The 14,891-nt window shown below is 69.5% G+C and overlaps 5 protein-coding genes across 5 annotated transcripts; 3 read left to right on the top strand and 2 right to left on the bottom strand.

Moving 5' to 3' along the window:
- Positions 1 to 174: 174 nt before the first annotated feature.
- Positions 175 to 819, top strand: MICPUCDRAFT_55886 (uncharacterized protein; the record flags this gene model as incomplete). Its single annotated transcript, XM_003057055.1, has 1 exon — positions 175 to 819. The coding sequence occupies one exon, from the start codon at positions 175 to 177 to the stop codon at positions 817 to 819; it is 645 nt and encodes a 214-aa protein (XP_003057101.1).
- Positions 820 to 1,302: 483 nt separating this feature from the next.
- Positions 1,303 to 2,232, top strand: MICPUCDRAFT_5051 (uncharacterized protein; the record flags this gene model as incomplete). The annotated part of the gene is made up of 2 exons (XM_003057054.1): positions 1,303 to 2,060; positions 2,169 to 2,232. Coding segments are annotated over 2 exons (822 nt in total), but the record flags the coding sequence as incomplete, so codon positions are not given.
- Positions 2,233 to 2,624: 392 nt separating this feature from the next.
- Positions 2,625 to 3,394, bottom strand: MICPUCDRAFT_55884 (uncharacterized protein; the record flags this gene model as incomplete). The annotated part of the gene is made up of 2 exons (XM_003056599.1): positions 2,625 to 2,937; positions 2,982 to 3,394. The coding sequence occupies 2 exons, from the start codon at positions 3,392 to 3,394 to the stop codon at positions 2,625 to 2,627; spliced, it is 726 nt and encodes a 241-aa protein (XP_003056645.1).
- A 529-nt stretch (positions 3,395 to 3,923) lies between these two features.
- MICPUCDRAFT_55883 (uncharacterized protein) lies at positions 3,924 to 13,268 on the top strand (the record flags this gene model as incomplete). Its single annotated transcript, XM_003057053.1, has 2 exons — positions 3,924 to 7,689; positions 7,820 to 13,268. 2 exons carry the CDS (start codon positions 3,924 to 3,926, stop codon positions 13,138 to 13,140), a joined length of 9,087 nt encoding a protein of 3,028 aa, XP_003057099.1. The 3' UTR covers positions 13,141 to 13,268.
- On the bottom strand, positions 13,157 to 14,627 carry MICPUCDRAFT_55882 (phospholipid scramblase). The gene is made up of 3 exons (XM_003056598.1): positions 14,409 to 14,627; positions 14,084 to 14,207; positions 13,157 to 13,943 (listed from the first exon to the last, which is right to left on the bottom strand). Exons 1-3 carry the CDS (start codon positions 14,580 to 14,582, stop codon positions 13,294 to 13,296), a joined length of 948 nt encoding a protein of 315 aa, XP_003056644.1. The 5' UTR covers positions 14,583 to 14,627; the 3' UTR covers positions 13,157 to 13,293.
- Positions 14,628 to 14,891: the final 264 nt, after the last annotated feature.

Here is a 14,891-nt window from a genome sequence, read left to right as displayed (position 1 = left end):
CGCGTGAACGAAGACGTGCGTCGTCGCGCGCGCGTCCCCCCGCTTCGCGTCCCCCCGGCTCGCTCCGCCTCGCGTCGTCGCGTCGTCGCCCTCGAGACGATCGATTCAAATCACGGCAGCGGCACCCCCCCGCGGGATCTCGTCCCGTCCACCCCGCGCGAACGATGACGATGAATGACCCTCGCTCGCGTCTCCGTCCCGCGGCCGACGCAGCTGGACGCGTCCGAGAAGTCGCACGCGGCGCTCGAGTCCGCGGTCGCGACGACGTCGCGCGACTCCGCGGCCGCGCTGCTCGACGCGCGGAGCTCGTTCTCGATCCATCTCGAGTCGTCGCTCGCGGCGAGTAGAGACGACGCGGCGTCCGACCACGCCGCGCTCGTCGCGGAGCTCGCGGAGACGACGAAGACGCTCGACGCGAAGGCGCGCGAGACGTCCATCGCGATCATGTCCTACGACGACGAGCTTCGGTCCGTCGCGGCCGCGCTCGAAGACGTCAAGGCGCGCGTCGGACCCGAGCGCGATTACCAGATCGCGTGTTCGCGTTGGCCCGTGCGCGCGAGCGTGGACTTCATCAAAGACGTGGACGACGACAAGAGGAGGCTCGCGAGGAGATGCGCGACGGTGGTGTTGAACGCGCGCGAAAACGCGCGGGAGAGGCGAATGAAGAGGTACGGCGAGACGTTCGGCGAGGTGAGCGCGTTCATCGCGACGAGCCGGGAGAATCAGACGCGGCGGATGATTGAAACCGCCGCGCGCGTGGAGCAAGTGCATCGGAGGATAGTGGGGAAAGGCGGCTGGGAGGGTGCGGCGAACGGGTAGATGAGTAGGCATAGGTAGGCGGTAGCCCTAGCTCGTGCGGTAGGTGGACGACGAGGGACGTCGTTTCGTAGTGCGCGTCGGGCGGCGCGGCGAGTGAGGCGGCGCGTGCGTGTAGGAAACGCTCGAAGCGAACGACTTAGCGACGAGCCAAGAGTCGTCGAAAAGTGCCGTGCAAAATTCAACATCCGCATTCTAGCTAGTAGACGACGCGCGTCCTCGATGGCGGCCTCGATGGCGGCGTCTTTCCCCGCGCCGCGGGCGACGTCGCGGGCGTCTCCGTCGCGCGCGCGCGCGTCGAGGCTGAACGTCACGTGCGCGCGGAAGCCCGTGCGGTTATCCCGGAACAAGAAGAAAGCGAAGGAGGAGCGGACGCGCGAGAAAAAGTCGAGACGCGTCGGCGGCGGCGGCGACGACGACGCCGCGGCGCTCGCCCTGGACGGCCTGAGCCCGCAGCAGCGCGTGGACGCGTCGAAGCACGCCGCGCGTCGATGGCTCGGGCAGCACTTCCTCGTCGACCGCTCCGTCATCCTCGACGCGCTCGACGCCGCGGACGTGCGCGCGGGGGATTCGATCCTCGAGATCGGGCCGGGGACGGGGAACCTCACCGCGGAGCTTCTGAGCGCGGGCGCGGTCGTCACCGCGGTGGAGAAGGACAGGAACCTGGCGGATAAGCTCGCGGAGACGTTTCGCGGGAACGAAAACTTGACCGTGCACGAGGCGGACTTCCTGAAGTGGAACGTCGCGAAGGCGTTCCCGGAGCCCACCGACGCCGCCGCCGCCGACGCGGCGCTCGGCGACGGCGCGCCTCGACGCGCGAAAGTCGTCGCGAACATCCCGTACAACATCACCACGGACATCCTGAAGGTGCTGCTCCCCATGGGCGACACGTTCGAGAACATGGTCTTCATGTTCCAAGAGGAAGTCGCGCGACGGTTGATTCGCGACGACGCCGGCGGGAGCGACTACCGCCCCATGTCGGTGCGCGTGCGGTACTACTCCGAGCCGTATTACGTACGACCGGTATCCGCGGCGTGCTTCGACCCGCCGCCGAACGTAGAGAGCTGTCTGATAGGGTTTCGGCCGCGGCGCAGAGAAGAGTATTTACCCCTCGCGGGCACGGAGCGGCAGTTCTTCGCGTTCGTGCAAACATGTTTCGCGCAGAAGCGGAAGATGTTGAAGAACAACATGCGCGCCGCGTGCGACGACGACACGATTCGCGACGCGTTGGCGACGTTGAACAGGTGCGTTCTATACAAAAGTTTTTCACCCATCGCCCGGTTTCAACATTTGATCGCATCCCCTTTCAACTGACTGACCGATGAACTATTTTTGTATGGAATGGCCCACAGACCGGAGAAGACGCGCGCGCAGGAGCTGAGCATGGAGGAGTACGTCGAGCTGTTCAACTTCGTGAGGGCGCGAGGGGGCGCGCGAGAGGGTGGGGTGAGGAGGCGCGGCGAGGATTCCGATTCCGGGGGCGAGGATTCGGATTCCGGCGGTGATCCCGGGCAGAGGGAGAGCGCGAGCGCGAGAGAGAGACGCGCCAAGGTGGAGAGCATGACAGCGCGGCTCGTCGCGCAAGCGACCGGGCGAGGAGCGCGAGATGAGGCGACCGGGCCCCGCGAGGAGGAGGAGGAGGAGGAGGAGGAGGAGGAGGAAGACGCGTGATGGATGCTTCCATTTATGATAGGTAGTATCGTGTTGCATCAGGGTAGGTACGGTAGTACGACGACGTGGCGGCGCGCGCGCGGCAACCCTAACGGATGGATCGTAGACCGCCACTCAGAAAATTCATTCGACGCGTATCAGTCCAACCCTTCCGCGCCCTTCAACGCCGCCAGTCGCTTCCGCACCTCCGGATCCTCGATCCCGTCCTCCGCCGCGCGCTTCTTCCCCCCGCCCTTCGACATCTTTCCCGTGATCTCCGCGGTGATCGGCGTGTTCCACCAGATCGGCCCGCCGTGCGCGCCGTCCCCCGACGTGCACGAGATGCACCCCGTGCGCACGTTTGGCGTGAGCTGCGGGTGGAGTTCATAGGCGTCAGTTGGAGTTGAAAGGCGTCGAGGGCGGGGATTGAAAGCGAGGGGTGGGCGGAGAGATGCGCCGGGAGATAAAGTCCTTAAGGATCGGCGTTCACCACGCGAACGCGGTCGTATGGGAACCAGTGTATAGAACGCGCCTGCTGTTGCGGCGCCCTCGACGCCATGGGGACGCGGCAGATGGACGCGGTGCCGAAGTTGGTGTCGCCCTTCTGTATGGACAGCAGCGAGCACAGGTTCTCGTACCCGGGCTTGCGCCACTTGGATATGAGCGGCTGGTCCGCGACTTTCTCGCGGCACAGGTAGTTGTACAGCTCGTCGCTCAGCACGTTCTTCTTATATCTCAGGTCGAAGATGAAGCGATTCTTCTCCCAGTGGATGCGGTGTATCCTCCACGTGAGCTCGTTCTTGCGCTTCCCCTCGTGCTCTTCGCCGACCGCGTCGCGCATCTGCTGTTCGAAGTCCTCGATCGAGGACTCGATGAGGTCCCACCCCGCGGGCGGCTTCTTGTTCTTCAGGCGCCGGCGGAAGGACATTCTTTCGTCGCCCTGTTCTTCTGCTTCTTTTCTTCTACCGCGCGCTTCGCTTCGACGGGCGCCGCGCGTTCCTCGTCCGTCCTCCTCCCTTTGAGATCTCGCGGGGTCGCGCGCGCGGTGGAAGAACCGAGCTGCTCCGTCGATGCGCGCGCGCGGAGTCGTCGTCGAGCGACGAGCGACGAGGCGGGCGCGCAAGATCTGGGGGCGATTCAGCCGACTGGAGCCGACTCAGCGACTGGCGCGCGCAGCGCGTGTCAGTCAGGTCGGATTTCGAAACGCTCAACCCTTTTTTTCGAAAAGAACTACGGCGCCACCCGCGCGCGCACACGCGACGCGCGCGCGCGACGACGACGACGCGGAGCGGCGCGGCGCGGACGGGAGAGAGAAGACCCCCTCGTCCACGCGCGATCGTCGCCGTCGGAGAGACGCGCGCGACGGAGATACGAGCGCGCGCCCGCGTCACCGCGCGTCCGACGCGCGGGTTCCCTAGCTAGTCCCTCGTCGACGAAGCAGGCCCGGCGTCGCCGTCATGGCGCTCCAGCTCGCCGCCCTGAACGACCCGCTCTCGGGCGCGCGCGGCGACGGCGGCGTCGAGGAAGCGCGGCGCACGACCGAGGCGGAGGAGTCTCTGCTGACGTCCGCGTACGAGACCGCGCTGCTCTTCATTCGCGACGGGAAGAGGGAGGACGCGGTGCGCGAGCTCCGCGGGATCCTTCGGAACGCGCTGATGACCGACCGCGACGACGACGACGACGACGCGCCGTCGCTGACGCCGACGATGACGCAGGTGAAGTTCCTCGCGCTGAAGAACCTGGGAAGGCTCGTCGCGGACCTCGCGATCGAGCGCGAGGACGCGGGAAGCTCCGGCTCGGACGACGACGACGACGACGACGACGCCGACGAAGACGCGGATCTGACGGCGACCGAACGCGACCTCGCGGCGGACTACGCGGAAGCCCTGCGCGCGTACGCCGCCGCGGTCGAGATCGACGCCACGGACTCGAGCCTGTGGCGTCGCCTCGGCGCGCTCGCGTCTAGACGAAATCTCCTCCACCTCGCGAGGCACGCGCTCGAGCGCGGCCTCGTCGCGAGGCCGAATCACCCCCTCCTCCTCGAAGACCTCGCCGAGGTGCTCCTCGCGGTGGGCGACTACCCCGCGTGCGCGCACGTCGCCGGGCTGCTCTTGAGGCTCGACCCGCGGCATTCGCGCGCGCGGGAGATGCGAGCGGGGGGGGAGGGCGCGGAGAGACTGCGGTTGACGGCGGCGCACGAGGCGGCGCGGCGACGCGCGGCGCGGCGCGGACGCGCCGCCGCGCGCCACCGGAAACGCGGGCGCGAGGAGGAGACCGCCGCGCGATGCGCGCGCGACGACGAGGCGACGCGAGACGAATGTGAACGCGGCGAAGACGTCGCCGTCGGCGGCGCGCTGATCGTGAAGCTCGAGCGAAGGACGTGGGAGGCTGTCGCGTGCGCGCTCGCGGCGACGATGGACCCGACGACGTCCGGGGGGGCGGCGCCGGCGACGCGGAAAAAGCGCGCGGGGGGCGTCGCCGGCGACGCCGTCGACGCCGACGCCGCGCGGCCGTCGACGCCGCCGGCGACCGAGGCGGAGCCCGCGGGGACGCGCGGAGAAGGCGGTGCCGGACGGACATGGCGGTGCCCCAACCGTGCGCCACCCCAACCTTGGACAGAGGAGGAACACCGAATGTTTCTCGTCGGGCTCGCGAAATACGGGAAAGGGAACTGGAGCGCCATCTCTCAAAACGTCGTCCTCTCGCGGACGCCGACGCAGATAATGTCGCACGCGCAGAAGTACTACAACCATCTCTCGAAGCACGGCGCGTGGGAGAGGGCGTGGGCGCCGACGGCCTCGGAGGCGGCGGCGGAGGCGGCGGCGGAGGCGGCGCTCCTTTCGGCGACGGCGGCGGCGGAGGCGGACGAGATCGACCTGACGAAGGACGACTCCCCCGTGCCGGTTCGCGTCCCCGTGCCGGTTCGCGTCCCCGCGTCGGAACCCGAAACCCGCGTGAGGACGCCGTGGGCGGAGCAGGACGTGGACTTTCTCCTCGAGGGGTACGAACAGTTTGGCCCGGACGGAGAAGACTCGAAGACGCTGTGGGTGGACATCCTCGCCGCGGGCGTGAAACAAAACCTGTTCAAGCACCGCACGCCCGTTGACTTGAAGGATAAGTACCGGAACGTATTATTCAAGAGAGCGAGAGAGGCGGCGAACGCGTCTTCGCCGCCGCCGCCGCCGCCGCCGCCCGCGCACCCGAAGACGCCGGAACCGCGGCACTGGGCCGTCGGCGTCGCGATCCCGGGGTCCACCCTCGGTAGACGCGTGCGGTTCGTCGTTCCCGCTTCCGGCGGCGGCGGCGGCTTCGAGGAGGCGAAACCCGTATCGGGTATCGACCGACCGTCGCGCGCGGGCGCGGGCGCGGGCGCGGGCGGCGGCGACGAGGACGACGCCACGACGACGACGACGACCGCGGCGGGGATCGACGAAGCGCCGCGAGCCATGGACGTCGACGCCGCCGCCGGGACGACGACGACGACGACGACGACGACGGGTAAAGCGGCGAACGCCAAGGCCAAGCCCGGGAGAAAACCGAAACCGAAACGCGAAGGCACGCGACGCGGCCGCAGCGCGAGCGCGTCGGAGATATCCACGGAGCCGACGTCCGCGCCGGCCGTGCCGCCGCCGCCGGCGGCGGCTGCCGCCGCGGAGGCGATGGACGTCGACGTCGCCGCGCCGTCGGGCGCGGAGTCCGCCTTGGAGGAAGCCGCGGGCGCGTCGGGGGCGACGAGCGACGCGCCGAGGGCGGGCGCGGGCGCGGGCGCCGGCGCGGTCGAAAAGCCGCCCGCCGCCGGCGGAAAGAAAAAAGATTCCGCGCCCGCGAGAAAGTCCAAGCGCCAGATTGAAAAGGAAGATCAAGAAGAGCGCGAACGCTTGCACAAGGAGGCTTGGGAGCGACGGCGCGCGGAGCAGCAGGTGGCGCTCGCGCTCGCGGCGGAGGAGAACAAGTGGCGCCCGATGAAAAACCTCGCGAACGACTTGGCGTCGACGGCGCTCGGCGGCGACTCGGCGGCGGCGATGCGCGCGGACGCGGACGCCGCCGCGATCGTCGCGGCCGCGCCCGTGATCCAAGACGACGCCGCAGAGAAGGAGAAGGAGAGGGAGAGTGAGTCGGCGGCGCCCGACTCGGCGCCCGACTCCTCGGCGCCCCCCGAAGGCGCCGAGGAAGAGCCGGAGCCCGAGGAGGACAAGGAAGAAGCCGCGGACGTCGCCGCGTTCCTCGGAAGCGTCACGTCGCGCAACAGCGGCGCCGCGGACGTCGCGTGGCGATTACTCCTCCACGTCACCTCGCGCTGGTGCCCCACGAGCGAGGGCGCGAGCACGGACGACGTCGCCCCGGACGCCGCCGCCGCGGAAAAATTAAAGGCGAAGCGGTCGAACCAGTGGACGAAGAATCGCGCGCGCGACGTCTCCGGCGGCTTTTGCCTCAAAAACGCCCCGCGACCGGCGACGCTGCTCAGGCTCGCGGCCGCGTTCGGCGTCGGCGACGGCGCGGGCGCGCCTAGGGTGCACCTGTGCCTCGCGGACGCGGCGGTGCGCGCGTCGAGAGCCGCGCTCGGCGCCGCGTACGCCGCGACGCATCATCGACGACGCAAAGCCGACGGCTACGAAGGGCCCGTCCTCTCCGACGCCGCCGCGAAAGCCGCCGCGGAGGTCACCGAGGGGCTCCCGGCGTCGCACTTCGTGGACGCGGCGAACGCGCACCTGGACGCGGCGGTCGCGGCGGCGGACGACGACGACTTCGCGCTCATGGCGGAGTACCACTTCGTGCGCGGGAACCTCGCGGCGGCGGAGGGGTCCATCGCGCTCGCCGAGGAGCACCTCCGCGCGTCCGTGGACGCCGCGACGCTGGCGGAATCTGGATCTGGATCCGAAGAAGGGGCGAAGCAGCGGCTGTTGCGCGACGCTTCTTGCGACGGCGCTGCTGACCGGCTCAGCGCCGCGGCCGCGCGCGCGGCGCTCGCGGACGTGCGCCTCCACGCCGTCGTCGCCGGCGCCGACGCCAGCTTGCAGGCGGGGAACACCGCGGAGCTCCTCGCCGTCCTCGCGCCGTTGCTCCTCCCGCTCGACGCGAGCGGAGCCTCTGCTGGGGCGCCGCAGCGCGGGGGGTCGCACGCGCCGGTCGTGTTGACCCCGACGCAGCGCGAGAAGGCGCTGCGGACGCTCGCGAAGGCGGCGAAGGCGGAGGGCGACGCGCATTACCCGCTCGCCGCGGGAGGTGAGACTGCTTCCCATACGACCCCGTTCGCGTGGTGCACGCCGTTCCTTAAGGACTTTCCCCGTCGTCACTCTTCACCCGCGCTTCCCTTTCAACGTTTGACCGGTAAGACGTTCGACTGACCACGCAGGCAACGCGGCGGCGGCGAAAGTCGCGGAATATGCGTTGGCGACGGAAGTCCGCGCGCGCGGCGCGCTGTTCGCGGCGGTCACCGCGGGCGGCGCCGGCGACGCGGACGTCGTCGTCACGCGCGACGCGCTGACGGACGTGTTCGACGTGTTGCAGCGCGCGCGCTCGACGCGGACGGCGGGCGCGTTTTCCCCGGCGGCGGTGGCGGCGGCGGCGGCGCGCGACGCGGCGGAGAGAAAAAAATCCGCCGCCGACGCGATGGAAGATTACGACGACGACGACGACGACGACGACGCGCGCGAGATGGCCACGCAGCACGCCGCGCGCGCGATCGCGTCCCTCGCCCCGCTGTTCTCGAAACAGATCGAGGCGCAGTACGCCTCGCGCGCGATCGCGCCCGGGGAGACGCCGACGAGGCGAAAAAACAAAGTCGAGCAGGCGAAGGAAGACGCGGCGGCGACAATCATGGAGCTCTCCGCGGAGGCGCTCAGCGTCATCCAGCAGCTCACGTCGCCGCCCGACGACGTCGTGTTTACCGGCGACGACGGCGCGCCGGAAGAAGATTTCCCGGATGATAACGTAACGGTCGCGGACGCGCCGTTAGGCGACGCGGACGCGCCGTCGCCGTTGAGCGTGCTGGAGCTCCACGAGCGTCTGCACGCGGCGCTCGCGGATTGCCGGTGTTGCTGCGGCGCGGCGGCGCGCGGCGGTGGGTCGTTCCTTCGCGACGCGATTCCGACGTTGACGACCGCGCGAGCGCCGTTCGCGAGGGAGTCGAGGCGGCTGAAGGAGCTCGCGCGAAAGGCGGAGGAGAGCGCCGCGGCGAGGGCGAAGGAGGAGAGGGAGCTCGCGAAAAAGGCGGCGGCGGAGCGACGCGCCGCATTACGCGCGGAGCGCGCCGCCAAGGGCGAAAACGCAGCGGAGGAGGAGGACGAGGAGGAGGACGAGGAGGAGGAGGAGGAGGACGACGCGGACGCGAGGGATAAGGCTGCCGCGAAGAAGACGAAGGCTGCGGGCCGCGGGCGCCCGCGGGGGCGCGCGGGCGCGGGAGGCGACGACAAGGAGAAGAACAAGGCGAAAGCCGCGTTCGTGCGTCAAAACCAAAAGAACGACGTCAGAGGCGGCGGCGGCGACGGCACCGTCATGGGCGACGGATTCGTGCACTACGCCGGGGACGTCTACGTGCAGTCGACGCAAAGACCGGGGGGCACGCACCACGACCTCGCGTTCGCGCTGTTTCGGAAGGACAAGACGTCGTACGCGTTCAAAGACTGCGACGCGACGGGGAAGTATTCGAAGGGCAAGGACCAGGCGATTCTGCGCTCGAAAATCGCCGTCGGGAGGTACCTCGAGCGCGAAGGGCTCTCCGAGGAGGAGGTTGAGAAACGCGAGAACGCGCTCAAAGAGGCCAAGGCGAAAGCCGAGGCGGAGGCGAAAGAGAACGCGCTGAAGCACCCGCACGTGGCGAGAGAGTGCGTCGACTTCCTCGGCTCGCCCCCGCCCAAGCCGTCGACGTCGTCGCTGCCGCCGCTGCCGCCGCTCGCGGCGCCGAAACCCAAGCCGTCGACGAGACGCGAAAAAATCGACGCCGCGCTCAAACGCTTCGACGACATGATCGCGCAGTGCACGTACTGCCTCTACGGCGCGGAGCTCGGAGACGTCCCGCGGCGGTGCCGCGACGAGGGCGGCGCGTCCGGGAAAGAGCTCGTGTTGACGTCGAGGAGAGCGTGCGCGGAGTTGTGGAGGCACGTGCTGCCGTACGCGGAAAACCTGCGATCTCTCGGCAACGGACACGGCTTCAAGACGGTTCTCGACGCCGTGCGGCGCGTGTTCCCGCCCGAGAGCGCGCTCCCGCGCGACAGCCCGGACGTCGTGGACGAGTACTTGAAAGCCCTGCCCGCGTTCGCGGACGCGGAGGTCCTAAACCCGTGGGACGTCGCGTCGGAGGCGTCGAGAGGCGCGTGGGGGCGAGACGAGGAGTTCAAGCTCGCGCGCGAGGCGGTCTCGCGCGCGCCGCCGAAGCGACAACGCGAGGCGAAGGCGCGCGCGTCGCGGAAGCTCGCCGCGGTGGCCGAGGACGAGGAAGGCGGCGGCGGCGGCGACGGCGGCGGCGGCGACGGCGACGGCGACGTCGCGATGATCGACCTCGCGGACGGTCCGACGCCGGCGCCGACGCCCGGGCCGTCGCCCGCGCCGACGCCGGCGTCCGCGCCGGCTCCGTCCCCCGGCGGGAACATGTGGCGCGGGCTCGCGGACATGCTCGGCGGCCCGGGGATCGAAACCCGCGGCGTGGACCGCGGCGCGTCGTCCCCGAACGCGGACGCCGCGGGCGGCGGCGGCGGCGCGACGGGGGACGCGGAGGAGGAAAAAGAACCTCTGATCGACCCCGCGGTGGAGTTCGCGTCGGCGCACGAGACGCTCCATCGGTTCTGCGCGCGCGTCGCCGACGTCGAGGAAAACGACGCCGCGTTCGAGAGAGTCTCCGAGACTTTGCCCGTGATCTTAGACCTGATGTACCACTGCGTCCCGGTGACGCGCGAGGAAGCGGCGAGTCGCGCGGCGCGGTGGGCGACCCAAGCCGCCGAGCGCGCCAAGACGGCCAAGAAGGGCGCCAAGTCGCGCGACGCGCCCGTCGCCGCCGCCACCGCCGCCGCGCGCCACGCGGCGCTTCTCAAGGCTGACCTCACGCACAACCCGTCCTCCTTCGACGCGTGGCTCGCGCTCGCGGATCACCTGGACTCGTGCAAAGATCTCGCGCTGAACGACGCGGCGAAGCTGGTGACGACGTACCAGTGGCGGCGGTCGCCGGAGGCGGAGGCGCGCGCGCGGCGGTGCCAGCTGGCGCTGCGCCGCGCGTGCTGCGCGGCGATCGTCGCCGCGACGTGCGACGAGGAGCGATCGGCCGCGTACGAGCGCGCCGGGCTCGCGGCGTACGAGCACGTGTCTCGCGCGCCGCCGTTCCACGACGGGCGACGATTCGTGATGTCAAGAGACGCGGGGTGGCGGCGGTCGCTGGGGTTGTGCCGCGACGCGTTCGACGGCGCCGCGAGCGCGGCGCCGGAGGAGTGGACGCATCGACTCATGGGCGTCAAGATTGGCAGGAAGCTCGGCGAGCCGCTCGACGTGTTGTTCCGACGCGTGGACGAGACGCTGAAGCTCGCGCCCGGGAACCTGGAGGTGTTTTATCAGACGCACACGACGCGCGTGAAGGCGCTGTTGAAGATCGCCGCGAGTTCCGCGGCGGGGTGGACGATGCCGGCGGGGGCGGCGGGGGGGCGGGGAAAAGCCGCCGCCAAAGCCGCGCTCGCGAAGGACCTGCGACTCGTCGCGTCGCACGCGTTCGATCCCGAGGCGGTTAAGTCTAAGGACGCCGGGTGGGACGCGCTGTGGGACGACGCCGTCGCCGGCGTGCGCGCGTGCGCGAAGATGCTGCCGACGTACCACAAGGCGCATTACCGCATCGCGTGGGCGCGGCTGCGGAAACCGGGGGACGCCGCCGACGCCGTCGCGCGCGTCGCCGAGGCGAAAGACGCGTTGCTGCCGTTGTTTAAGACCGCGGAGAACGCCAGCGGGTTCGCGAAAGCGGACGTCGCGCAGTACCGCCCTCACGGCGGCGGCCCGCCTCGATTCGCGGTGAACATGTGGGAGATCGAAGACGGCAACTCGGGAGTGACGCGCGGCGCGTGTCGCCGCGGCGTCGTCGCCGGCGCGTTCAAACTGGAGACGGTGGGCTTAAATGAGTCCGCGCGGAAATACGTGAGCGCCGTTCGACGCGCGACGCGCGTCTACGTGTGCATGTCCTTCGCGCTCGGGGACTTATCCCCGCTCGTCGCCGCGCCGGGGTTCATAGGCGACGAGAAGAACAAGTTCGCGAAGAGCATGCGCGACATCAAGTCACTGGCGTTTGGTCTCGCAGTCCGCGCCGTCGCAGCCGCGTGCGCGGCGGTCGTCCCGGACCCGCGGTCGCTCGAGCTCGCGTACTACGCGTGGGCGGAGCACGGCTGCAAGGCGGCGGCGACGGCGTGGGACGAAGCCGTCGCCGCGTCCGTGCACGAGATCAAGATCGAGCGCGACGCCGCCGCCGCCGCGCGCGGAGACGACGACGACGACGACGACGACGCGCCGGCGAAACTTTTGGGCGAACCGTTCTCGGCGGCGTTGAAAAACTGCGCCGGGCCCGAGCTCGACGCGCGCGTCGACGCGTCCGCATTCGAGACGCTCGCGCGCGCGCACGTCGCGTCGCTGAAGGACGAACGCGACGTCGCGACGTTACGCGCGCTGCTGACGGACGCGGCGAAGAAGCTCGCGGACGCGTCGAAGCGCGCGGCGCGCGCGACGAAGGGCGCGGAGGCCGCCGCCGCCGCCGCGGCGACGGCGGCGGCGACCGCGCCGGCGACGCGACTCCGAGCGTTCGTCCGCGACGCGCTGGTCTTGACGATCGAGCGCGCGATCGCGGCGGGGGACGTGCGCGTCGTCGCCGTCGCCGAGAACGACGGAGACGCGGAGAACGCCGAGGACGCCGCGGCGATCGCCGTCGTCGAAGCCGCCGCGACGCGGCGGCGGGTCAACGCCAACGTCGTCGCCGGCGCGCTCGGGCTTCACAAGGAGGCTGAGCTCGCGGCGTCGCCCGCCGCGACGGAAGCGCACGAGGCGTCTCGGTACGCGGTCCACGCGGACGCGCTCGCGGAGGCGGCGAGCGCGTCCGCGAAAGCCGCCGCGGACGGGTTGCGACACGTCGAGGCGGCGGCGGCGGCGGCGGCGCGCGACGCGGGCGTCGTCGCGATGGACGTCGTAAATGAGTCCGCTCAGGTCTTCGCCGCCACGGTCCAGTCCCCGACGAAGCAGCTCGAGCGCGCGGTGCGAGCGAGAGACGAGCTCGCGGTCGCACACGCGGCGAGGCTGGAGGCTGAGACGGCGGCGACGGCGCGCGCGGCGGCGGCGAGGGGTCGCGCCGACGCGTTGCTCGCCGCCGCGGAGGCGGCGCGTCTCGCGACGGCGTCCGCGACCGCGCTGCTTCGCCGCGCGCTCGTCGCCGCGCTCGGTGCGGATAAGACGAACGTCGACGACGCCGCGCTCGCGTCCATCGCGGAGGAGTACGTCAAAGAAGCGGGGCTGTGGGATCCGATCGCGGAGGCGCGAAAGACGGGCGGCGGGCGATGGGGCGGCGGCGGCGGCGCGGGGAAGACGGCGACGGCGACCGTGGCGGCGACCGAGGGCTCCGGCGGCGGCGGCGGCGGCAGCGCGAAGAAACGCGTCAGCGTCGGCGACGTCGGGCAGGGGTCGGGCGAGCGCGCGACGCGGCTCAGCACCGGCGGAGAGTAGAGAAGAAGAAGAAGAAGAAGAAGAAGAAGACGCGCGTTGATCGCGTCGTCTGATTTTATTACAGTACGTCAGTGATTAGTCACAGATGATTCAATAATAGACACGCGTCGTCGACGCGTCGTTCACACATCAGGCGCCCCGACCGGCGCGCGCCTAAGAGTCCCGCTCCTTATCATCCCCGCCGCACGTGCACTGGCACGGGATGATCTTCCCGAGGCAGAAGCAGTTGCAGAGGGAGATCTTTAACTCTTTAGTGAACACGTTGTAGCTGCACGCGTCGATGTCGCGTTCGAAAAACATGTAGTCGCACAACAGGAGCGTCCCCACGAGCGACGCGCGCTGCTGCGCGGACAAGCTCAAATCGTGAATCTCGAGCTCGTACAGGTCGCTGTCCGTCAGGAGCTCGCGCATCGCGTCGGCGAAGGACTTCGGCTTCATCTTCGTGATGGTCGCCACGTCGCCGACGTTCACGGAGATGCTGCCATCCTTGTTCACCTTCTTCACCGTGAACGGGACGGAGCAGCAGAGCTCGCTGCAGCCGCCGAAGCACATCGGGCCCTTCACGCTCGCGAAGTGGTGGTCCGACGTCGCGTCGCGGTCCATGACCTGGATGACCGGCGTGAAGCCGCCCGCGAAGGGGATGGGAACCTTCGCGCGGCCGAAGACTCGGGACTTGTCCAACTCGCCCGCTTTGCCCTCAACCTTGCCCGCGTGGAAGAACGCCTCGTTCGCGCAGCATTCCATGCAGACGATCTCGCCGAGGCAGAGCTTGCCGCAGCAGCCCTGTCGCTCCATCGTCATGACTGGAGAGAGAGAGGAGGAGGAGGAGGAGGAGGAGGAGGAGGAGGAGGCGTCATTTATTCGCTCTCTCGCAAACTGAAATCGAAAGGAGGTTACGTCTGGCGGCGACGCGTGAGAGGGAAGGGCCCCTCTCGAGACGCACCGGGGAAGAGCTCCCGCCCGCTCGGGTCGAGCGCGTCGAAATTGAGGACCACGGAGTGGTTCGGCGCGCAGCAGCAGCGCGTGCACCCGTCGGATACCTCGTTGATCCGCATGATCGCTTGGTTCTGTAGGGTGGAGGAAAAAACGATTCGTTCAACACGACGAAAAAAAAAGTCGATTTGATTTGCTCGCGGGGCGGCGGGCGTCAAAGAAACCGAGCGATCGCGTCGCGGGCGTCGTCCGCGCGCGCGCGCGCGAAAGCGAGGATTCCCCAGCGTCGCCCCGCGGCGCGAACCGACGCGTCCTCGGAGCGGGCCGCGAGGTACGTTCGTCTCGAGTCGAGGACGCGCCGTCTGAAAGTTGTAGACCGTGTACGTGTTCGGCATCTCGATGCAGTTATCGAGCCACTTGACGTGCTGCTGGATCGTGTACTTGTTCACGCTCGCGAGGATTGTCGCCGTGGCGGAGTCCAGGAGCGGGACCGCGTCCATGATCGGCATGGCGATCGGGTTTGGGGGGGAGGGGGGCGCCGGCCGGGAGGGCGGGCGGCTGTGCCGGTCGCGTTCGCGAAAGGGCGCTCGACTTCAAAACTAGGGCTACCCTAAACACGTGAGAAACAACAACAGAAGCGGGGGCGTTTTGTCTGGTGGGTTGGTCGATACCAGTCTAGGGCTACCAGTGAACTTCGGTGACCGTCCGCGCTGACTTGTCGCTCGCTCGTGCGCAGTTCTCGTCGCACGTCGCCCCGCGCTGCTCGCGATGCCCGGAGCGTGCGTGCTGTCGCGAGCGCGCGTCGTCTTCGCGTCGAG

This window comes from Micromonas pusilla (assembly GCF_000151265.4).
Source record: "Micromonas pusilla CCMP1545 genomic scaffold MICPUCscaffold_3, whole genome shotgun sequence".
Classification (NCBI taxonomy): domain Eukaryota; kingdom Viridiplantae; phylum Chlorophyta; class Mamiellophyceae; order Mamiellales; family Mamiellaceae; genus Micromonas; species Micromonas pusilla.
This window is presented reverse-complemented; position numbering and strand designations above follow the sequence as displayed.

Excerpts from the sequence above, each read along its gene's own strand:
- MICPUCDRAFT_55882 (XM_003056598.1), bottom strand. The coding sequence starts at position 14,582 with ATGCCGATCATGGACGCGGTCCCGCTCCTGGACTCCGCCACGGCGACA. Across the intron at positions 14,208-14,408 it reads GTCCTCGACTCGAGACGAAC|AACCAAGCGATCATGCGGAT; the intron begins GTACCTCGCGGC and ends TCCACCCTACAG. Across the intron at positions 13,944-14,083 it reads CGGGCGGGAGCTCTTCCCCG|TCATGACGATGGAGCGACAG; the intron begins GTGCGTCTCGAG and ends CTCTCTCTCCAG.